Here is a 26,796-nt window from a genome sequence, read left to right as displayed (position 1 = left end):
AACTTAATTATGAGTGCAAAATACTACACACTTTTATGTTTTTGAAGAAAATATTTATGGAAGAGTTAAAATAAACTAAAGGTAAGTGTGATTTTTCCTTAAAGCAAGTTGCATTAACTTCCCTATACTAGTAAATAGTAGACATAATTAATAAGAAGTGTATTTTAGTTATTTACATGAAATTTTCAACTGTGTATTTTCGATATATAAAGTTTATGTTTGTGTTTGTGTGTTTTGTATGTTCGCATTTTTTCGTCCACGTTTTTGGGCGCACGGATCAACCGATTTGAATGGTTTAAAAAACATTCGATCCCAATTGATAGGGAGATGTGCTGATTTGTTTTTGGCAAAGGCAGGTCCATCCGTTACGGAGATACGGAGCAAAGAGTGCAGAAAATACAAATCGAGTTTTCAAGAGAACGCAGTATCGGATTTGAATGATCTAAACAACATTCAATTTGTAATGACTGAGAGAAAAGATGATTAGTTTTCGGCAAAGGCAGGTCCCGCCAATTCAAAGATACAGAGCTAAATGTGCAAAAAATGGCTGTTTTTGAGTGAACTAAGCATCCGATTTGAATGATTCAAAAAACTTTCTGCTTGTTTTGACAAAATAATTGCTTCTTCAATTTTTAATATTACCACGTATAACCAAGGGTAAGGGAGGGCATCCAAAAGTCCTTAAAAAATGATCACGTGATTAATGGACGCTTCCAAAACTATCTTATTTGCATTGCATGTCCTAAATTTGAATTTTCAAAAAATTCGAAAGGCAAGGCATTTAAAAATTAGTACATTTTCTGCCAACTTTGAAGAACGGCTCAGCCGATCGTGTCAGAAACCTAACGAATACAAATCAATATCATCAAGTCTCATCAAATGCCTTTTAAATTTTTGAAATCGGTTCAGCAGTTTTTTAAAATATTCTCTATTAAGTAACTCGATTTATTTCTTGAAGGCTAATACAACATCACTTTTTGCCTTAAAAAATACTTAAAAAATCGATCACGTGATTAATGAACGCCTCCTAATTATATTATTTGTATTACATTCGAATTTTTTTTCATTTTTTTGCCAATTTTGAAAAAAACGGCTCAGCCGATTGCGTTAGAAACCTAACCAATGTAAATGCATCATCAACTCTCATCGAAAGCCTTTTAAATTTTTGAAATCGGTTTAGCAGTTTTTGAATAAACGTAAAATATTCTTTATTAATTCGATTTATTTCTTAAAAGCTAATACAGTAACACTTTTGGTCTTTCTCATATTTTAAGTACCAAAAAAATTAAATTTGTACTAAATATTTATTGGGAAGTCCAAGACCCATTCATAGAAGCAATTAGATCATGACTTTTTGAATTTTTATCCAAAATTCACCTTAAAAATTTAATTGAAATATACACGTAATTTTTAAAAAGTAATTATTAATTTAATAATTTTTAAATGAAATCATTATTTAGAATCTATCTGAAAAGTATTCATAAATAATGTATTTAAATACAGAATAATAGTCAATAAAACCAATGTTATAAAGTAGCTCGGAACATTAAAAAGTAACGGCAAAGTTTATAGGATGAGACTTACTTATTATCATTAGACAAAATTGTGCCAACTGTACTTTTTATGATTCGGATCGTAAATTTATAAACTACTCATTATCTTTACGCACGCCATACAATATAAAACGATAATAGGTTTCTTTATAACATAGCCTTGCCATAACATTTGTCTGTTATGCGGCAGAATAGATCCATAAGTCATCAAAGTCTCAAAATTAGCACTACAACAATTTCTGTAACACATTTAAGTCAGCCAAATTTTGAAATTCTAAACCACAAAATCTAAAAAGCTAAAACATAAAAATGTGGAGTTTCAACAAGGTTTAATTAAAAACGACGTTTCTTCTAAAGATGACCCATCAGAATTTATTCAGTACTTTGTTTTAATTATTTTTTACATATCTCACTTTGAAGATTTTTAATGGGATTGAAATTTAATACTTTGTGGATATGGCGAACGATGTGACTCATCATTTTGTATAACATACTGTTTAAATTACATAGGATGATGTAATTCGCTGAAGCAGAATAAACCAACAATTTTGTTTATAATATATATATATATATATATATATATATATATATATATGTATATAATTTATCTAAATCTATCATCTAAGACCGGCCGTTTCGCGGAGGCGTACATCATCAACCTATAATTGACCTAATCCATCATTTATTTTAATAAATTCCTTTGTTTATTATATTTATCCCTACTTATGTAGGTGTGGATACAAATAGTAATTATTTATATAATCCATATAAATTCAGAATTTCTCGTAATTTTTTACACTATTAAATTATATTACTTCAAAATATACTTGAAAGAATTATAGCAAATTGTATTTCATTTATAAATAAATTACAGTATCTATCATAATATTTTTTGTATCTTAAACTTTCAACATGACATTTAAAATACTTTGCACTTTGATATAGTATGTAATTATTATTATGCCAAATGCCAATGGGCAAAATTATTCAATAGAAATCGAAAGTGCGTATGAATTTTTTGCGAACAATTATGATACATTCAAATATCGGACACGTTGTATTAGATTCATTTTTTATTATATAATATAATGCATAAAAAATGAATGATGTATGATGTAAAAATTTATATATAATGAATTTTGAAAATTTTTTAATATTTTTTTTAAATTACAATATTTAATCAATTTACTTAATTTAACATCTAGTACCAATAATGAACACTAACATAAATTTAAATAAAAAAGAGTACAAAATAAAAGGTAGTATTTTCATTAAAATGATATCCGTAGTATGATGATTTAATATAAAATAAAAGCAAATAATAATAATAATAAAATTAATAAATAAAATAAAGAAAATTTCTGAATAATAAAAATAATACTAGAAAAACAATAAAGTGGAATAAAAACAATAAGTGATAGATAATAATAAATATAACAAAATAATATTAGAAATAATAAGACACTAATAATAATATAATAATAATAATAATATATATTGTTAATATATGCTATCATTATTATTATAATTTTATAAACTTTAACACAACATCCTTATAATGCGTATTTATAGATTATTTAAAGATTTATATATTTTTGGTCTTATAAGCAAGTACATTACCCGACAGATTTTTATTATATTAATATATATTCTGTTAACAACAAGAAAATCACAAAAAATATTTTAAATATATTTTACTATTCAAATAGTAAAAAAATAGTATTTTTTCATATTTTTTAGAATTAAGTTTTCGTGTTTTTTGCAAAAGGGACTGATGAGCAAACTATTTTTCTATTATTCATACAAAAAAGGGACTCTACTGACGAGCAACCTATGTTTCTATTATTCATACAAAAAAGGGACTCTACTGACGAGCAATCTAGAATGTATTAGACAAAAATAAAACTGGTTACAAAAGGAAACTAAGGGGAAGAGTATAAAAAATATTTAGACTAAAAAGGACTCCACTGACGAGCAAACTAGAGTTTTTTAAGATATTCATGTAGAAAAGACAAGCAAACTGGAATTCCTTTGGAAATATTCATATAGAAAAAGGGACTCTACCGACGAGAAACTAGAATTACTTAATTTTTTTTTTTACAAGAAAAAGAATTCTATCTTAAATAACTTTAGGTTTGATTGAAATTTAAAGGACCAATATGTTGTAACATTGTGACTTTATGTATTTATTTTATATTAATTATAAGTTATAATTGTATTTACATTAATTTCAATATAGGTTTCATTATGGTATTGATTGACTTGATTTTTTATATATTTTTAGATTGATGATATTTTGTTTTATATCAATATAAATCGCACACTTTGATATGGCTCGACCAGGGGCGTTAATTAATCACGTGATCGATTTTTTAAAGATTTTGGAACCCCCGCCTTAAAATTAACCCTCCCATTCCTACCAAACATCACATGTATTTTTAGTTTCGAGAAAAAATTGTAAAATTTTTGATTTTTTTTTTTGAAAATGTTTGGATTTTTTTGTAAAAAAATCAGGTAAAAAATAATTACACGTAATATCTTACCATACCCCCCCTCCCCCATGTGATATTTCGTGATTTTTTGTCGAACCCCTAAAACCTTACGTGATTAATTTACGCCCCCTTACGATTTTACACAATATTTTTCTATAATAAATCACTTACTGTACTTTATTGGTTTTATAAAGTTCGATTTTTTACATTCTAGATTAATTTTGCTTATTTTCTCTATTATGCTCTTCTAATTATTATAGTATTTGAGTTCTAATCAAGGTCTTCTATCCTTATAAAACATTTTCTAGCATTATTTTTTATTTAAGTTTAAGAAATCTGTGTTTATTTCTTGTCTCAACTATTACCGGCACGGCGGATTGAACGTTAACCTAAAATCTGGCCTTGCTTCAGGTCAAATTGCATTTTGGCCTACCGGTTGTATATGGAACGCGAAGAAATTATAAAATAAAAATGAATGAAGACCAAATAAATGATTAAATTAACAAAAATGAATGTAAATTAAAAATAAAAATTGTTTGTATTGCAATTATAAATGTATCACTAGTATATATTTGTTTATCTTTTGTAAATGTTTTGTTTTTATAATGGTTTAATGCACTAAGAGGCCGTTGATTAATTTAAAAAAATAGGACTTTACAAAAGTGTTTATATAGATTTGTAGCTGTAATTTTATCTAGTTTCACCCTATCTAACTGAAAATGGGTAATTTCATATGAAATATTTGTGTTATTTGACAAAAGCCAAAAAAAGTTCCAAATTTTCTATTTAATGCTAAATGTACTTAAAAAAAAGCAGGTAAGAAATAAACACACGTGATACCTTACTAGATTTACAATCCCCCCCCCCTCCTTTACACATAACTTTTTTTCTTTGATAATGATTCTAAAAGTAACTAGTATACAATTATCATGTCTTTTGTAAAGTATTCTCAAAATTGTATTTCTATATTTATTTTGAGCATAAATCTAGATATTTATTGCAAAATAGCAGTTCGTGAGTGTATTCAAAATCACTACCGGTTATTACCCAATCGAATTATAAATATTTACACATCGAACATTCCTTTGGATGTGATTTCTACATGAGATGTAAACAGTTTATATCAGATTTTAGCACGTACATTAATAGAGGTAAATGTAATACATTTCATAAGCTAATTTGAAAGATACAATCAGAATGAGCATCTCTCGAAAAAACTGTTTTTTTATTAAATTTAACTACGAATTTATTTATAGGGTTGTCTTGAGCATACACCGTCTATTTATTGCTAAATAATGAAATATCAAATTCAAACTGGTTTTATTCAAAACATTTATATCGGAGTGTATATAACTGTTTTCACGCAAATGTAGTAAATTTTATCTAGTTTCACCCTATCTAACTGAAAAGGAGTGGTTCCATATAAAATTTGTGAGTTATTTGACAAAAACTAAAAAAAACCTAGCAGATTTGAGACTACTAGTTGAAAACCAATTATTGAGGCTGGTAATCAATTTTTGGGCCAGGAAAATGACAGGTTGTGAGGATTTATAAAATCTTCTTATAAATAAAAATGAATCGCAAAATGTGTTGGTAAGCGCATAACTCAACAACGCCTGGACCAATTTTGCCAATTATTTTTTTAAAATGCCCGTTGAAGTCCAAGGATGGTTCTTACGGCGAGAAAAAATCGAATAATCGCCAGAAAAACCCTAAAAACAGCCCTTTTCTGTTTTTACATACAAACGTTTTCTAACTAAAACGTAGAATCAATTTGAGCTTTATTGCTAATATATAAAGTTCATATTAAATTACAAGCACTCACTGTATACTCCTCCTAAACTATTATTCGGATTTTGATAAATCTTTCTAAAGTTTGTTAAGGAAATTTTCTGGGATGTATGTGATTATATAAAGTACTGGGATGTATGTGCAATATTGTAAAAATAAACGGAAAAAAATGCAAATTGTTTGCATTGAAAATAAACGAGAACTATCATCTGTCAAAAATTTCAATTTACTCATGAACCTAGATAATATTAGAATATGTATAATAAATTTATGATTATGAATTGCCAAACGATGTTAAGATGACCAATGATGACGATAAATTCAAAAGAAAAATAAAACAATATTATAAGGAAATTGAAGACAAAGAAGACTGAATAGTTATATAAAGATATTTTAATTATATTATATTAATGAAATAGATATTATAGTCAAATGAAATGTATATATAAATTATGTAAACTGTTTTCATAATCTCTCACACCAGGCACTTCTGTCTGTGATATGAAACCAGATATGAAAATAATGTATATATAATAAATAAAAAAAAAGAAAAATGTAATGTCTTCATTATTATTGCCGAAAAGCAGCTGAGATGCGCCAGAAATTAAATAATATAAAATACAGTATATGTATGGCAGAATGAATTAAACACATATGAACAAATATGACAAATTAATTCACTTAAAATATGAAATTAAGTATTAATCAGGGCCGGTCCTACCTCTAATACGATGCATGCGAAAAATACGAACGCACGCTTTAGGGGGTGCCAACACAAGATTCGGATATTAAATTTTTAATATAGTTTTATTTTTCTATATATATTTTTAATATATATACATAATTTCTTTGCATCTTTTACTAATCTTTGCACAATATTTTTAAAAAACGTTAAAAATTTCACTTTATAACAGCAAATGGTAAAGTGAAGATGGATACATACAATTTGGCCCCCACGATATCGATTAGGAGAAGTTTAAGATGCAATTTTGAGAATCTTAAATAATAAAAAATTAAATTAATTTAATCCAACATTTAGTACCAGTGTTATGTTATAGTTATGGTTATAATATACCGTTTAAAGGACTTCAATTTCCAATATAGTGTGGGAATTGAGACATCATTTTATTTAAAGCAGTTCTACGTTTAACATCGCTCATATTATAAATGTATATCCATTTTGGAGTGAAGAGTAATTTAAAAAACAATAATTATTATTTTTAGGTAAACGGTAAATATTAGTATATTATATTAAAAAAATGTAGACATGGGTACAGAACAACGTCTGTCGGGTCATTTAGTTATTTATAAAACTATTTAAATATTCTGTATCTTATTCTCCTATGTAGGTTACAACAATCCCAAACACCAATTTCGACCATTTTCTTCTTCCCTTCAAATTTATCGATTTCGTGCGATCGATTCCATAGATTATGCACCATAATCGATATAATATACTTTCTCGCGCTATTTACATCGATAGAAAACGATAAATCGACAAAAGGAGGAAGAGATATCGTCGGATTGGAAATAAAAAAAAATATAGTAAATCGCATTGTGTACTGTGCACGTCTTTTTAGACGTCTCCAGTCAACCACGAAGAAACCGATGGAGGATGGATAGACTCTGATGGATGTATCAGGTTGTAAAATATTATACAAATATCGATTTGTGGAAATCGATTAATGATACGATTATTATGCAGAAATCATATTATATCTTATATATAAAATTCTTCTGTACGGGTGTATGATTTGATACTTCTCCTAAACGGTTATTCGGATTTTGATAAATCTTTTTGGAGATTGTTAAGGGAAGTTTTTAAGATTTGATGAACAATAAAACTATAGTAATATTGTAGAAATAAATGGCAACAATTATAAAAAACCACTTATAATTGTTTGACATTGAAATATTTGAACTGTCATCTGCTAGAAATGTCAATTCACTTGTAACTTAAATTTAGCTCAAATTATGAGCCTAGATAATATTAGAATGTAATATACAAGAAAAATGTAAAGTTTACATTATTATTGCCGAAAAGCAGCTGAGATGTGCCAGAAATTAAAATAATATAAGATACAGTCAACAGTGTATGTTTGGCAGTTGAAATTATATAGTTCAGTTTAATATTACACCTATGGTACAAATCGTCATGAATATCACGGTATTTAATGTATAATAATATTATTTTATTTTAAATCCCCCTTTAAAGAACAAAAATATCTTGGACTCAAAATTATTAATTAACTCTGTAAAGCCCAAGTTGCAACAAGCCTTATTTCCTCTCTTATATATGAAACAAAAATCAATAAAAAAGTAGTAAAACTACTACAAAATATATAAATACAAAATAAAAATACAAAATATATACATAAAGATAAACTTTATAATCCATTATTAAAATATTAACATAAAATGTTTAAATATGATATCATTGATTTAGAATTATTTTATAAATGAATATATAACTTATCTTAAAACTAATTCAATGTTAATTACTCATATAGATATTTATATATACTGAATGACGATATTACATATTTATCAGAATTTTAAAATTTACGAGATGTATATATACTATATACAAATGTATATTTACTATATATAGTAAATCGATGAGCAATATCATAAATATATTTAAAATGGTTTAGGCAACTTGCAAAGATGTTAAGATATTATTTGAAATGATGTTTGAAATAAATCTTCTACATTTTCCAAATTTTAAATATGCTCCCAGCTTAGAATGCACTAATTAGTTATTTTTTAAAAAAAGTATCATATGCCTAAAACGATACAGTAACGAAAACGTTTTATCAAAGACACATGTTTAGTTTGTAATTTGAAAATGCAACAAAAACGAAACCGTTACGTAGCCGAGCAACGAAATAGTCCCGATAGTATTAACATCGGTGTGTCTTCTAGGTTACGTAAACGCAATGTTACATTATATTTACGTAATAATTGCGTTTTGTAGTTTGCTAGGTATTGATCAACACATCTAACTATATTGAAAACTAAAATTTATATTTAAAAAATCGCTTTATATTTTGATAAATATTAATAAATAACGCAACAAGTCCAATATTGCATTTACATTATTTTTTTAATACTTATACATGTAGCATTTTGGTTTACTTTAATAAATTATTTAACAATACAAAAAAAATTCTACTCAATAAAAAAATGATATAGAATTTTGTTTCATGTGTCAAAAATTCATTTGTTTGGCATTGGATATGGAATATTAAGCAAGTTGATCTTAGATTGAATATGCACATATGAACTAGATTTTACAAATTAAATCACCTGGGATTTGAACATAAACAATAATGCTTATTAAATTATTAGTAAAAAAAATGTACTTTAGAAATCATAATTGCCAAAAAACAACTAATATATCGTAGAGATTATGTAAATTACAAACTAAATTATTAAAGCAATTATGTTGTGTGGTAAAATCAAGTGTGATATTGTTCTTTTACCGCAGATACTATATTATTTTTTTTTCTGAGTTTCTTATACTGCTTATGCTAAGACCTTAAATGAATCACAAATGCAGGGCATCAAACAGGATATTAAAAAGTATAGGATAGGATATTAAAAAATTTTGAACTTTTGGATTGTAGACGTGGGTACAGGACAACGTATGCCGGGTCATCTAGTATATATATATATATATATATATATATATATATATATATATCGATTTCATATATCGATTATTCAAATTGTCATCTCTACCAATAAACAATAAGTCATGCAGAAGAAACAGTCTTGTGAGAGACTCTTGTGAGGTTCCCCCATTTTGCGAAACGAGAATATTAACCTTTTGTTAGAAACAAGAGACGAACCAGGCACACATTATGTGGATTCATAAAGAAAAAAGACAAAATTTCTAGACAAAAGCATATAACAGTACTTTGCATATGAACATAGAAGGATAAGACACATATTTGGAAATTAATTATTAATATTTGCTTGTACAAGAAGAAAGTAACTGTTTCGTCCTGAGTCGTCCAAAGAATGTAAAATTTAATTTACAAAATACCTGATAAATGACATTAAGTTACAAAATGCTCTATTACTGATATCATATCATAGCAACAATTTATATAAATAAATTCAATTAATAATAATTTAAAATGTAATTAGTAATTTATAAATCCTAAACAACCTCGAAATTTCATTTCGAATTTCAAAGTATCATTATATTTACACTGCACTAAGCATTACTTAGTGTTTAAAAGTTTGATTAATTTCAAAACAAGTTATAATGGATTGTACAAAATAATTATAATAAATTTACAAAATAATAATATAACTAATGGTGTATGGCATTGTACCTTAAGCCAAATTGCTGGAACTTCCCGTACCGTAACGAAATGTTCGAGGAATACTGAATGTTTTCATATAGATTATTATAAATATTGTAACATTGTCTAATATTTATAAGAATTATATAAACTGAATTGCAGAGTTAAAATTATTTGTAAAGTATATTAGAACTATAGTCAGAATTAAAAATAAAATCTGAATTATTTTCGATATACAAAAAATTAAAAAAAAAAAAAGTTAGAACAAAAATTTTTTTTCCAAAATTAATTCTTTTGTTAAGACAAGCAGAAAGTTCTTTGAATCATTTAAATCGGACGCTTAGTTCTCTCAAAAACTGCCATTTTTACATATTTAGCTCCGTATCTTCGAAATGGCTGGGCCTGCCTTTGCCAAAAACTAATAAACACTTCTCCCAATCAATAGGAATCTCCCTATCAATAGGAATCGAATGTATTTTGAACCATTCAAATCGGTCGATCCGTGCGCCCGAAAATGTAAACGAAAAATTGTATCTATACATACATACACACATCCATTTTTTCTGAGGTATGCCAAAATGTTCAGAAACCTTCAAAACGTGAGAAAATGTAAAAATTTTCAATTTCGATTTTTGGACGATTACAATAACTTACCCTACGTGAAGTTAATAAAATATATTGATATAATTCAATGTTCACTCATTTTGTCATATGAAAAGGCATGATAAAATTATTACAATAATTAATTCATTTAATTAGTACAAAAGTTTTCTTGAGCCCAAATTGAGATGGGTAACTGTATATAATTAAGAAAACTGATTCTTTATCATTAAATCAATTTTTATTTAATTAAGATATGAGCTTTAAAGTGATCATAATATTTTTTATTATATATTTTCGTGAAAACATATATGTGATTTAGTTGAAAATATATTTTATTTTAGTGTATTCTATCATCATTTATTTTATTCATTTTAATCAGGTTTATCTTTAATATATTATGTATTTATACAAATTTCACAAGAATTAAAGCTGAGGGTGACTTTACGTGCTACAGTTGGTCTCTATGAATTGCGGAAATAATAAAAATTGAAGAAATGGCAAGAAGGCCACGTTTGAAATCTAATTTATACTTCTATTAAAGTTGTTTAGTAATTTTGCAAAATAGCTTCTAAGATCAAACTCTATCTATGATTGTTGTTTATTAAAAAAAAGTTTAACCAGCTATTTACCAAACCAAATATTTCATATTTACCTTGACCTGGCAACAAGAAACCTTGTCATTACCTATCCTGCCTAACCTTGAAAATATTACAAATTGCTTACATCATCCAATGTAAGTTTGTGAATAATTTATTGAAATTATTGAACTTATTGGAATCCCGTAGGTATTGGAATAGGACCAGTTTCCTAAAATAGATCGAAATTGAAGTAGAAACACCAACTGATCAAGGACACAAACCGGAAAGAGAACGCGCGCCAGTTTTAAATGAAATAGTCTTCGGCAGATGGAAGCATTAGAAAGGAGGAAAATTATTTTACTCTTGCATTCTTTACTCCAAAACTATTATATATACATAAAAAAAGTATAAATAAATCGCAAACATGGGCGACTACTTTGTCATTACTTTAATTTTAGTTGTTTCCCCACTCCACAGAGGCGCCACTAACAGTAGCACGTAAATTTACCCCTAGGTTCTAGATAATATTTATATAAATATATAATACATAAGTCAATTCTGATTTATTTTGATAAATGAAACATATAAAATACGCGTCTTCAACAAAATCACAAATATGTTTTTACAAAAAAATACAATAAAAAATATTAAACATTTGAAGTAAGTGTATTATGATAAGTTGTTATAAATTTCTTTATGATTACAAAAAAATATTTGCAACATTTTAGCATACGTTTATGAAATATGGGTGTCCTATACGCAACCAGCAATTTTTTTCATTTATTTCTACAATACTACTACAGATTTATTAATTTTTAATCTATATTTTACAAAATATATTTATTTATTGAGTATAAGGATAGTGTTATTTGTGATTAGTTTATATTTTATTTTTAATAATTTAGTTTATTTTATTGAATTTTATTGAATGGGAAGTGTGTTAATATAATTCAATGATGGTGATTTTTAAAATATTATTTGGTTGAATATCTTTAATGTTTATAAGATTTGTATTGATAATTCCTTCAGTAGTAATTAATTATAGAAGTATATATATAACTCGTGACATCTTAAAAAATACCTTAATAAACTCCAAACAGATTTATTAAAATTCGAATAATCGTGTAAAAGGAGTTTGAATTCATACATCCGTAATAATATTGTCTAGTCTCATAACTTAACATAAATTTTAAATGAATTGACATTTCTAGCAGGTGACAAAAGTTCAAATGATCAGTATTCTTTGCAATTTTTTCTATTTATTTTTGCAATATTACTAAAGTTTTAAAATTCATGACATGTTAAAAATTTCCCTTAACAAACTCCAAAAAGATTTATCACAATTCGAATAATGGTTTAGGAAGAGTTTGAATTATGCAACTGAAATAATATTGTCTAGGTTCATAATTTAACATAAATTTTAAGTGAATTGACATTTTTGGCAGATGACAGTTCTCATGTATCAAAATGTTTTCATTTTCAAGCAATAATATGTCGTTTTTTGCAATTGTTTTATTTATCTCTACAGTATTACTAAAGTTTTAAAATTCATGACATCTTAAAAATTTTCCTTGAAAAACTCCGAATTTTTTTCCATTGAATATCGAAGATGATACCTTGATCAGTGTCTATAATGCACCGCTATCAATAACATGTAATATAGGAGGGCAATATGTGCTCCTTCAATTTCTCGTTTGTTAATATAATAGTATTTTATTATTTTACACAAATTTAGTGTTTAATCAATTTTACATCATAATTAATTTTTTCTGTTGTTTTTCCTGGTTTGGTATATATAATTTCCTCCTTTTTATATATTTCTATTTATTCTCAACTTTGTATTTATGTTATATGTTTTTGTCGAAACGTTTAATGGAATAAATAATTTTGTTATTTAATCTTTTGGGCTGCAAAAATATTACAAATATGTATCAACGTCGACAAAACTATCATATATATATATATATATATATATATATATATATATATATATATATATATATATAAAGCACTTGAAATTCCTTAAATACATTTTGCTCTACGATGCATAACAAAACTTCTCGTAACAATAAACTTTTACCCAGAGATATTGTTTATATTATTGTTATTATTGTAATTTTATGTGGGAAAAATTATAATTTACAAAACACTCGTTGGTTTGTTAAACTATAACAAATAATTAGTAATAATAAACGATGTTATTATAATGTCGACACTAATTGAAATAATTGTGAGAAAAATTGATGGGAAATAGATTGTTTTGCAGATTTTGTATGATAAAACGCTATTAAACTTATAAATATTATTTGAAACAATATCTAATTCAATTCAAGTAAGAAAATTCATTTTCGTCTGCAAAATATTTTACTAGCTCTTCAATTATCGTAGTTTTCATCTATTTTAAAATAGATCATACAGTTCAGTAGATTTTAATTTTTTTATTTCCGATACAGAATTTATCTTAAAAACCGTTATAGAAATAGTATTATGTGTTCGATTTTTGTCGAATCATTCATTTATGAATTGGATTTTTTAAATAATTATTACAGTAAACTTTTTTTTTATAAAAATATATTGATATTTGGTACAGTATAGTGTTTAGAATAAACTCAATATAATTTTTATTCATAAATGTTGCTTTGTGCAGATTTAAATAAAACGTTTATTATATAAACCGTTCATTAGTAATATGAAAAAATGGATATTATTGACTCAATTTTGTTTTTAACGTACAATATACCTTTCATAAAAAATAACATAACATATTGGAAATAAATTCGTTCTAAAAATGTATTGTGAGCATTTTTGTATAGCAATGTCGATATTTGTGTGTTTACTTTTATATTCTGAATGTAAAATAATACTAGAAAAATAATAAAATATAACAAAATAACAATAATAGAAATAGTAAGATAACACACTATAAGCGGGCCCCGTAAAATTACGTTCTGCGAGGATTGTTGCTTATCAGCGGGCATGGTATTATTACGCTTTGAATAAACTAACATTGAAAGCGGGTGAAAATACTTTTATCGGATCGGTTTGCATATGATATTGAAAGAATAGCTGGTACTTTTTTCGAGATTCAATTGATATTTGGTATTGTAAGACTTTTAGAATTAGGATAAGGATAAGAAACAATATGTTTTATCTTCAAGTTTCTTTTTATGTTCAATTTATTTTGAAGATAAATATGCAGAATTTACAACAAAAGGGTGTTCAATATATATTTTATAAAATACTTCATTTATTAGTAAGATTTATACGGTTCAACATCTCTTTTTTTAAATTATTATTTGCAATAATAAAATAATGGCATCGGATAGCGATAGTGAGGTTTACGCCGATAATTTGTCACAAATTGGAAGTGATTTGGATATCCCTGATTTTGATAGTGAATGTGAGAGTGATGAAGATTTTTTTAATCCTAGAAGACGTAGAGTTTTACCGATTATGTCTAGTGATTCTGAAGGTAGTGACAGTGAAGAAGTGGAGTGGTCAGAATTTGACAATCCTCCGAATATTGAACCATTTTTAGGTCAAAGTGGCGTGGTTTTGAAACCAAATAATCCACAAAGTGTAAGTGAAGTGGTTCAGCTATTTTTGGGTAATGATTTGTTTGACTATATGGCCGAAGAAAGTAATCGTTATCATTCACAAAATATTGATCGTTTTAAAGACAGTGCAAAATCTTTGAAATGGAAAGACGTATCTGCGGTAGAATTAAAAAAAATGTTGGGATTACTTTTGCTTATGGGCAGAGTTCGTAAGGAGAATAGGGATGAATACTGGTCCACAGACAGAACAATTGAAACCCCAATTTTTGCCCAAGTGATGAGTAGAGACCGTTTTCGCCAAATATGGTATGCTTGGCATTTTTCTAATAATGAAAATAACACCAATGAAAGAGATCGCCTTAATAAAATACGTCCAATAGTGTCTTATTTCAAAACAAAATTTGAACAAGTATACAAGCCAGAACGAGACCTGTCATTAGATGAAAGTATTATGCCATGGAGAGGTCGCTTATTATTCAAGGTGTATAATGCTTCAAAAATCAACAAATATGGAATTCTAATTCGAATGGTTTGTGAAGCAAAAACAGGATATATATGCAATTATGAAATTTATCATGGTGAAGGAAGTCGGCTTCAAGATACAATTATACGCCTTCTACAGCCCTATAAAAACTTGTGGCATCATGTCTATATGGACAACTATTACAATAGTGTCGATACCTGTCAAGTCCTTTTACAACATGGAATTCGAAGTTGTGGTACTATACGCAAAAATAGAGGACTTCCTCCATATTTACAAGATATAACCCTGAGAAGAGATGAATCTGTGTTTCGTCGCCGAGGAGATATTCTTGTACAATGTTGGCAATCAAAAAGACTGGTTCGAATGATATCAACAATTCATTCAGCCAGTGTGATACAAAGCAGAAATGTAGATTGGAATACGAAACAAAATATTTGGAAGCCAACATGCGTTGTAGAGTATAATAAATTTATGAAAGGTGTTGATCGAGCTGATCAGTACCTATCATATTATTCTATTATACGACGCACAAAAAAATGGACAAAAAGGACAGTGATGTTTTTAATTAATGGAGCTCTTTTTAATGCCTTTAGAGTTTTTCAAACTCTGAATGCAAATTCAAAAATAAAATACAAAACTTTTCTGCACGATGTGGCCAAAGTATGGATAAATGAAAATGTTAAAGATAACATTGATGATCCCGGACCAAGTACATCTTATAGAAGAAATATATTCCCAAAGAGGTTACTGGATGCCAGTAAACATAACATTGTAAAAATAACGGGTGGCAAGAAAATACATCCCCAAAGACAATGCCATGTTTGTGCTACTCATAAAAAAAAGAGTTTAACGTGTTTTATGTGCCAGTTATGTAACGTACCTCTTCATAAGGGTGAATGTTTCCATAAATTTCACACATGTAATAAGTACTAATGTAAGTAAAACTGTTTAGTTTATATATCTACTTTTGTTAATTGTTTTTATTAGTTTTATGTTTAATTATACATTATTTAAATAAATTTATTATGCTTCAAAACAACCATGTGTTTTTTTTTTAAATTGAGTTATAAAAAAATGGTTGTGATCATGCGAGGCGACGCAGAGCGTACTCGTGTTACTCGCGATTTGCCCGCTACACATATCAGTTTAGTCTGAAGAGTAATTTTACGGGGCCCGCCTATAGTGTGATAATAATAATAATAATAATAATAATAATAGTAATAATAATATTAATGTTAGCGTTTACAAACTTAAAGTAAAAATTTATTACAAAATTTTATTTATATTATTTATTGATATTATTTTTATTATTATTTGCTTCTATTTTATATTAAATCATCATATTACGGATATTATTTTCATGTAAATTCTATCCTTTGCACTCTTATTTAAATTTATGTTATTATTTATCAATATTGCTAGATGTTAATTATTTTACAGTTGTAATAAATATTGAAAGAAAGAAAAAAAATTGTCTGTTTGATATATGTTATTATTTTGGAAGCATTTGAGCGCTTGGGAGTAAAGAAATTCAAAAATGTCCTTACCAGTAATTATTATTATTGACTAGGTTTTTTACAAAATGATTAAATAAATAAATCACTGGACCAAAAACAACATTTTTTCCTGAATATTTTGTATCTTCTGTTACCATAAACAACAATGTCTAACTATGTAAGTTGTTTTTCTCAAGGAAGAATAGTAGTTCCTATTTAATTAACATCCATTATTCTACCGTGTTTTCACAGGCTCTCCATAAATAAATACATGGATAAACATGTATTATAATTTCTGTGAGAAAAACAGAAAAACGCATCTAGTCGAGATAAAAAATCCAGGAATTAAAACAAATAATTTTTATAAAGGTAAAGAAATTAGTTATACAGTAGACTTGTAAAGTCCTTGTCCTTTTTGTAAAGAATTTTTTTTTAAGTTTCTAAATTAAATCCATTCATCTACATTTTCTATTATGTAAAATAGGTTGCACAAGCAAAACTCGTCCTTCAAGGACGATTTATTACGTCATTAGAATATCCTTTGGGCGCATGCGCCTCTATGCGGTAATGTGATTTATTGAATATTTTAATAATAATAATAATAATAATAGTAGTAGTAATAATAATAATAATAATAATAATAGTAATAATAATAATAATAATAGTAGTAGTAGTAATAATAATAATAATAATAATAATAGAAATTAAAATGGAACTGCAATAAAATAATTTAATAAAAGCAGTAAAGTTAAAAATAATTATCTTCTATATATTTAAAAATAAGTCGGGTTTTCCTTTCTGACGAAATAACTCCAATACGCACATACCGATTTCGACAATTTTGCATTCCTTGGAAAGGTTTCGGGCTCCGCAAGATTTATAGCTAAGAAAATTAGTTGTGCATGGCATCGTGCCTTAATTCAAGCTGCCGAAACTTCACGCACCATAATTATCAGAATTATGCTTGGTTAAGTCAACGAGCAATTCTTGCCGCAAAGAATAATGATGTACACGCACTGAATTTCACCATTCAATCAAAAATTGCTGGCGATTTGGTGACATACCAATGATTCCGACTGGTCTTCCGTTTGACTTCAAACGATTGCAATTTTCAGTTCGCCTTGCATTCGCAATAACAAGTCGCAAGACCAATCGCTTAGTGTTTGCGGGATAAATTTCAAATAGATTATTTAGAAAATCATTGTTTTTTACATGGGCAGTTATACGTTGCTTGTTCACGAGTTGGAAAACCATCCGCTTTGTTTGTGTTAACGTCAGACCAAAAAACAAAAAATGTGATTTACCAGAGCACTTCTATGAAACAGATAATTTGCGGATTCACTTTCATTTACTTAGATAAATTCAACTAAAAACACTTCATTTTTGTAATCGAAATAAATTCATTACTGTTGAATAATAAAATCAAATTTTTCCATTTCAAATATAAAACAAACAAAAAATTTCTTCATCTTTCTCAGGAAACCATCTGATGGCGAAACGGAGTTCGCCGGGATTGCTAGTTATTCTATAAAAGTGAGTTCTGTGATGGCCCATTAGTTTTCTAGGATTTTTAAAATTATTTCACTTTCTTTAGAAATTCTTAAATATGCACATTAATACAAGCATTTTAATACCCTTAAAATAAATCACAAGTTAGATAAAAAATTTACTTTATCTTTTGGAGCTTGTAAATAGACATAAACGTATATATCTTTTACAACTTTGGAAACAAATCCTAATTCCCTTAACAACCCAATCTTACAATAAGATCTGACAGTCTGACACCATCCAGCTTATTCAGTATTAAGATTTATTATTATTTTCATCTATTTGCGTTTATTTTACGATTTTCGTTTACGGTTGCTGAATGTTACGACTTGGACGACTTTAACAACTTGTCTAGTAATAGACAATAATTATTGTCACTTTGGGAAAAAGAAGAGGTAGTTACTGTTTTAATTACAGATTAACAAGAATTTTTGCAGAGTAAAATAATTTTGTTATATACCCTCTTGGTATAAAAACATGTTCTACAGACAATGGTTAAAAAAATTAATGGTAAAGGCTCATAGTAAAATAAACAGACAAATCCAAATTGTAAGACGAACTGAGAACTGTTTGAACTGAGGTTACAAAACTTTATGATTTTAAATAAATAAGTTCTTAAAAAAATTGGACTTCGATTCCATTACCTCGTCATTTCTCATCTGATCCATTACCAACTTGGTCTACCAAATAGATCTCTCTACCATCTTCAGATCTATTTTCTGCAGATGTAAAATAAGATATGAATTCCGGCTCATTAAAATAATTCTAAAACAAAGTTCGCATGACCTCCTGACATTTCAGTCTACTCAAGTCAGAAGAAACACGAAAGATCTGCCTACTTATATTCGCATAACAACTATAACTGTAACTCTGTTCCTACTTATCTTGTTGGAGGAGTGTTGGGTATATGATAATAAAATACTTATAAAATTTTTCCAGATCTCAGCAAAATCTCAAACTAGTGGTGTATGGCATCGTGCCTTAAGGCAAATTGCTGGAACTTCCCGAACCGTAATGAAATATTCAAAAAATTTTAAACGTTTTCACATATATTATTACAAACACTGTAACTTTCATTATTTTTGCTATCTTATCATATCTGAGCAAATCAAATGTAAATTATAAATCAATTTATCTCCAGAACATTAACAATCGTAAGTGGAATTCTGTCCTAAGGCAAGGCATCGTGCCTTAAGGCAAATTGCTGGAACTTTCCGTACCGCAATTCAAAATTCGAGTAGTTAGAAATAATCAATAATAATCAATAAAAATTGATCAATGATTTGAAACTTTTAATAGAATTTCGAACCATATTAAATCATCTTAAAATTTATTGGAAATTCTGAACTTGTTTTTAACTGCATAAAGACGAAATATCAAAGCGCGTAAGCGCCGCGTCGCCGTCTAACGCGTAAACATTGGTACGGAACCCATAGGAATGTAAACAAAATTCATACTTATTGTTAAAATCTCTATAAAATATCTGATAATTTGATGTGCATATGCCTAATATGTTTATTTTTGACCGCCAAATGGCCCATTTCTTTACTTTTTCATATCTCCGAAGTCGTTGCACCTGCCTTTACAAAAATTTGAACAGTTCTTCACTCAGTTAATACAAATAAAATGTTTTTTGAATTATTCAAATCGGACGCTCCGTTCTCTTAAAAACTGAGTTACCATTTTTGGCACTTTTTGCCCCGTATCTTCGGAACGGCTAGACCTGCCTCCGCCAAAAACTAATCAGCACGTCTCCTTATCAATACGAATCGAATGTTTTTTGAATTATTCAAATTGCTTCATCCGTGTTCCCGAAATCGTCAATGAAAATTTGTATCCGCACACACATACATACACGCACACACACACATACACACACACGCATACACACACACACATACATCCATTTTTTCTAAGGTATGCCAAAATATTCTGAAACCTCTGAAACGTAAAGATATATAAAAATTTTCATTTTCGATTTTTTTGCGATTACTATAACTTTCCCTACGGGAAGTTAAAAAAAAACAATTAGAATGTTTAAAACTAATTAATTAAAATTGCTCGGAACAGACAATACCCGAGTTTAGCTTAATTGTTTTTAGAACTAAAATTGATATTAACTGTTTTAAATTGTTTTTTTTTATTTAAAAATGTATTATTTTTATTTATTCGAAAATTTTCCTTTCACTATCATAAAAAATATTTTCATTCTTATATGTCAAAATGATGCATGAATAACGAATAATTATTTTCAATGTTATTTAATCAAGATAAACTATTATCTTTTAGTTCTAATAATGAAAATTAAAATAATTTTGTTTACTATCCATAAAATTGAACAATAAATAAATTCAGTCAAATACTGCTCTAAATTACACTAAATTTGCGGATAAATTACAGGATATTCGAGCAAAAATTTATTTTCTATATAAAATTCGAAAACCGGCTAAAACCGGGTTTTTAGTAAAATTAAAATTCGAAAACCGGTTTTCTGAAATGTCGGTTTTTGTATAAATTCTCTGTATCTCCGAAACGGCGGGACCTGTCTTTGCCAAAAACTAATCACCTCTTCTCCCAATCATTACAAATTGAATGTTTAAATTGCCCCATAAATGTCTTTTTTCACGAATCTAAATCCATATCCAATGGCATCTATTCTAAATCTCCTCGTCTCTCGTTTTCAATTAAAATTAAAACATTGAGGTTGGTCCAACGATGATCATGATGATCATGATGGTGATCTAATTATAGCCTTGTACTAAATTTATCTGAGATTTGCAAAGTTTGCTAGTTAGTTAGTTTGCGAATGCCCATGTGGTCTAATATTAGCGATTTCATCAGGAAATGCTTTTAATGAAATGTTTAGATAATAATTCTGTGATGGCATTGATGGACGAGGATAGGCCATGTTAATTTAATAAGATAGGATTCAATAGATGAGAAAAATAAAATTGGTATTTTTACTCTTCCGAAGAAGTTTATATTATATTAGGAATAATAAAGAAAATTAAAAGACAAATAGAAACACAATTCGAGTCAAAGCTTCTAACAAGTTTAGTACTGGTTAACTATTATTTTTTTGTTCTATTAAATTAGTTTTTTTTATCTTCTTATATATAAAAATGAATCGCAAAAGGTGTTGGTAAGGGCATAACTCAACAACGTCTGAACCAATTTGGCCAATTCTTTTTTTAAAATGTTCGTTCAAGTCCAAGGAAGAGGACTTACGGCGAGAAAAAATCAAATAATTGCCGGTAAAACCCTAAAAACAGCCCTTTTCTTTTTCAAATCAATAGTAGAATCAATTTGAGCTTTATTGCTATTATATAAAGTTCATATTAACAAGCACTCACTGTATACTTCTCCGAAACTATTTTTCGGATTTTGATAAATCTTTCAAAAGTTTGTTAAGGAAATTTTCTAGGATGTATGTGATTATAAAGTACTGGGATGTATGTGCAATATTGTAGAAATAAATGGACAAAATTGCCAAAAAACAACATGTTATTGTTTGCATTGAAAACAAATGAAAACTATCACTTGCCAAAAATTTCAATTTACTTATGAACCTAGACAATATTAGAATATGTATAATATACTTATGATTATGAATAAGAAAAAAAAATGTCTACATTATTATTGTCAAAAAGCAGCTGAGATGTGCCAGAAATTAAAATAATATAAAATACAGTATATGTATGGCAGATTGAATGATACACATATGAACAGGATATGACAAATTTATTCACTTAAAATATGAAATTAAGTATTAATCAGGGCCGGTCCTACTTTTAATGCGATGCATGCAAAAAATACGAGTGCACGCCTTAGGGGGCGACAATACAAGATTCGGATATTAAATTTTTAATATAGTTTTATTTTTCAATATATATTTTTCTTTGCATCTTCTACTAATCTTTCCACAATATTTTTAAAATTCGTACAAATTTCACTTTATAACAACAAATGGGAAAGTAGAAATGAATACATACAATTCCGCCCCCACGATATCGATTAGGAGAAGTTTAATTTGCAATGCAACCGCTTAAAATTTCAATTTCCAATATAGTGTGGGAATTGAAACTCATAATTTTATTTAAAGCAGTTTTACATTTAACATCGCTCATATTATAAATGTATATGCATTTTGGCGTGAAAAGTAATTTAAAAAACAATAATTATTATTTTTAGGTGAAGGGTAAAAATTAGTATATTATAATAAAAAATTGTAGACATGGGTAAAGGGCAACGTCTGTCGGGTCATCTAGTTATCAATAAAATTGTATCCGCATCTTTTCTAAGGTATGCCAAAACTCAAACCAGAAATTTGGTTTTCTGGAAAAATTACTCTTCAAAAACCGGTTTTCTAAAATGTAGATTTTTGCATAAATATTAGCCCATACCCTTTGCAAGTAGTATAAACAACAGAAATCCCAGATTTTTCAGGATGTCCAAATTCAAGAATCATATGAAAACCAAGCAATGACAAAATTGATGTAAAATTTTATTAAAAAGATAAATTGTACTCACTCTTCGCCTTCCTGGAGCGAATCATCCTGCGACAACAAATGTTTGTCTTCGGGTTCTTCTATCAGAGCACCTCCTACAGGACTTTCGTAGACCAGAGTCTCAACCATTGATCCTTTGGAACTACCAAAGGAGACCCTGAAAAAGGAAAAAAATATATAAAAAATCGAGCAAAAAACAGTGGACGTTTTTGCCTCAAGAGAAAGAATCAAGTCACAAATTTTTGAAAAATAGAAAAAACTAGTGGTGGGTGGCATCGTGCCTTAAGGCAAATTGCTGGAACTTCCCGTAATAAAATATTCAAGAAATTTTAAACGTTCTCAAATATATTATTACAAATACTGTAACTTTCATTATTTTTGCTATGTTGTTATATCTGAGCAAATTGAATAATAACAAAACAAAATTAATTTCTTTTAATAATAATAATAAAATTTGTCGAGATATTTCCCCGTACATCTTTAATAATAACACTTATGAGTTCTTGAATAATACAAAATTTCTTGGTATAAATATTAGTAACAATGTGAAATGAGATCATCACATAATTAACACTCTGAACCCTAAATTATCAAAAACCTGCTTTATGCTTCGTAATTTAAAAATGAAAGTAAGCAAAGAGAGCCTTTTCACAATTTATTACTCATATTTTTATTCTAATGTAATTTACGGCATTCAATTTTGGGGGTTTTCACCGTTACTAACATCAGTTTTTCAATTACAGAAAAAAGCAATTAGAGTTATGTTTTCCCTTTCGTCCACTACATCTTGTCGACCTTTTTTCCATGAGCACAAGATTCTACCCGTCCCATGCATTTTTCTCCTAATCACCCTCTGTTTTATAAAAAATAATGGTAACCTGTTTAATTTAAGCCCAAATCCCGAATGTATTTATTATGACACAAGACATAAACTTGTAAAAGGTCCCACATTGAAACTGGCCTCCTCATTTAATAACTTAGATGGTCTGGGCATAATGCTTTACAATAAGCTGCCACTAGGTATTAGAGAAGTTGGAAATAAGAAATTTTATAAACTACTCAATACATTTTTTAAAGAGCAAGTGCTTTACTCTATTGAGGAGTATTTGAGTTTTAACTTTCAGTAAATTATTTTGTGAAAATTAGAATAAGATTTTAAGTGAACATTTGTTTTTTTAATTATATTTCATTTTTATATTGTATTATTATCTGTAATTTAAGTTATATACCATATAATACCTATAATTGTACAATTGTGTATAAATATAAATATAAATATAATTGATTGATAAATATAAATCAAATGCAAATCATAAATCATAAATCAATTTATCTCCAGAACATTAACAATCGTCATTTCATTTCGAATTCAATTTCAAAAAAAAATAGTTGCCTATTTTACACAAAATTTAAAAAGAGCTCCCGCATAGTCACAGTCTAAATGCATTTGCAAATAATTCTGTGCGACATTTTCACTTATACTGTGCTTGGCGGCATTTTCACATTTTTCAATAGTTTTCACAAAATTGGAAAAGTGCTCCAGTACATAAACAGTCTAAACGCACTTGGGTAAACATTTGTACCAGAGTGGCGCTTAGACTGTGCTTAGCTTGGGTTTTATTCAAAATTACAAAAATATTTTATGGAAAATAAAAAAAAAATGTAATATTTTTTTATCCTCAAAAGCAATTGTTTTGTCAACACGAGCAGAAAGTTTTTTAGATCATTCAAATCGGATGCTTAGTTCACTCAAAAACTGCCATTTCTTGCACATTTAGCCCTGTATCTTCGAAATGAAGGGACCTGTCTTTGCCAAAAACTGATCACCTCTTCTCCCAATCATTACAAATTGAATGTTTTTTTAGATCATTCAAATCCGATACTCCGTTCTCTCAAAAACTCGATTTGTATTTTCTGCACTCTTTGCTCCGTATCTCCGTAACGGCTGGACCTGCCTTTGCCAAAAACTAATCAGCACATCTCCCTATCAATAGGGATAGATTTTTTTTAAAACCATTCAAATCGGTTGATCCGTGCGCCCGAAAACGTGGACGAAAAAATGCGGACATGCAAAACACACACACACACATCCATTTTTTCTGAGGTATGCCAAAATGTTCAGAAACTTTCAAAATGTCGAGAAATGCAAAAATTTCAATTTTTGACTTTCGTCCGATTACTATAACTACCCCACGAAAAGTTAATAGTAGGATGAATTTGTTAGAAATTTTATTGAACATAGTTCGATAGTTGTTTGTTTGATATGTGTTATTTGCTGTGATGTAGTTGGTTTTGTTTTAACAGTATAATTTCCATTGGTAAATTATAATCCCATCCTTATGTATCCCATCCTTACCCATACATTAACAATGTCATTCACCACTAATTTCATTTTTTTATTAATTTAAGGAGTCATCTGGTATCATCTAAATCAATTTTCTAGACATCATCCTCTGACCAAAAACAGCTTGCATCTTATTGCAAATAAAAATAATTCAGCTATAAGAAATGAGGAATAGACATTGACAACGTCATACACCATAAGATATAATATTCTATTATTAATAAATTTAGATATTTGTCTACTTATTGACATCGTCCTCTGGTCAAAAACAACTTGCATTTCGTTGCCAATAAAAACAATTAAGTCGTAGAAAATGAGGAGTCGACATCAACAATGCCATACACCACTCACTATAATTTGCTACTATCAATAAAATTTTCGAATAATTATTCCTATTTTTTCGACTTCGTCCTCTGGTATAAATAAAATGAAATCAGTAGTTGTCGTCGTGGGAAGTGATGATGACGACGACGACGATGATTGCATCGCACAAATTGGTTGCATATGAATCGCCTCTATTAGTGCACCGTTGCATGAAATAAAAATAATCTCCATGGGCAGTCAAAGTCAGTCATTCCATCATTCAGTAATTTGTAATGTCACTGCAAGGACGATGCGATTTGCGATATTGCAATAATAACATTAATAGAACGAGAGCTGGTGGACAACAATTGTTGATTAAGGAACAGATTATGACAAGGCCATGGTATGAAAAACTTTTCATACTAAATATTGAAAAATCCATGTGGTTGCTGTGCAGTCACAGTCAGATAGAACATAACCTAGAAGCCGCACAAATGTCAAAAAAAAACGATCTTAGATAACAGGGTCTTTCTGACCCAGCTTCATAACATACGAGTGACGTTGCAGTTTACATGTAAAACGCCTGAATGCACAGCAAATACATGACATTTTGACAGTATGCAGTATGATTCAGTAGCATAATGTATGGAAGTTGGAACGTAACATAGCCTTGCCATAACATTTCTTTGTTATTCGGCAAAATCGGTCTACAAATTTATATTTAATGCCATCAGGAAATCAAAATTTTATTCCAAATTTATCCGGTTATATGCCTAAATATGCATCATACTTTACTCAAAAAGGTTTTGGAAGTTCTCTATAAAAATGCTCTAGATAAAATTGTAGTTGTAGATTTCATAGCAAATTTGTCTTTGTTTTAGGCTCGTAGGCTCTGCTGATTTTTTGAAGTAAAACTTCTTTAGGCGCCTTTGGTGTATGATTCTACAACATAAAGCTGACAACATGACTGAAGTTGGTTATAGAATAAGCAAGTGACATTATTAGCAAATGAATAGTAATACTGGATCTTTGACATAGGATTATTGGACGCATTACATTGGGCTTAAAGTAGGTATTACATATTGTCGTGCTAAATACATATTTAGCAAAAAGTATAAAAACGATAAATTTCTGAACAAATATTTGTAAAACTGTTTAATATTTTAACTTGCTTATATTTGCCAATACTTGTTAAAGTAATTCACATTAGAACAACATAATCT

General features: G+C 28.1%; 1 protein-coding gene across 1 annotated transcript in view; it reads right to left on the bottom strand.

The window, feature by feature from the left end:
• The window catches only part of LOC113389568, a 118,880-nt gene that overhangs the window by 69,962 nt on the left and 22,122 nt on the right, over positions 1 to 26,796 (bottom strand). Inside the window, exon 3 of the mRNA XM_026626588.1 lies at positions 22,949 to 23,083. Within this exon, the coding sequence (XP_026482373.1) occupies positions 22,949 to 23,083 (135 nt within the window). The remainder of the gene's footprint in view (positions 1 to 22,948; positions 23,084 to 26,796) is intronic.

This window comes from Ctenocephalides felis, unplaced genomic scaffold (genome assembly GCF_003426905.1).
Source record: "Ctenocephalides felis isolate EL2017-DRISC unplaced genomic scaffold, ASM342690v1 CF-g0.4_SCAFFOLD_03573, whole genome shotgun sequence".
NCBI lineage: Eukaryota > Metazoa > Arthropoda > Insecta > Siphonaptera > Pulicidae > Ctenocephalides > Ctenocephalides felis.
Note: the sequence above shows the minus strand (reverse complement) of the source record. Positions and strands in the feature narration are given on the sequence as shown.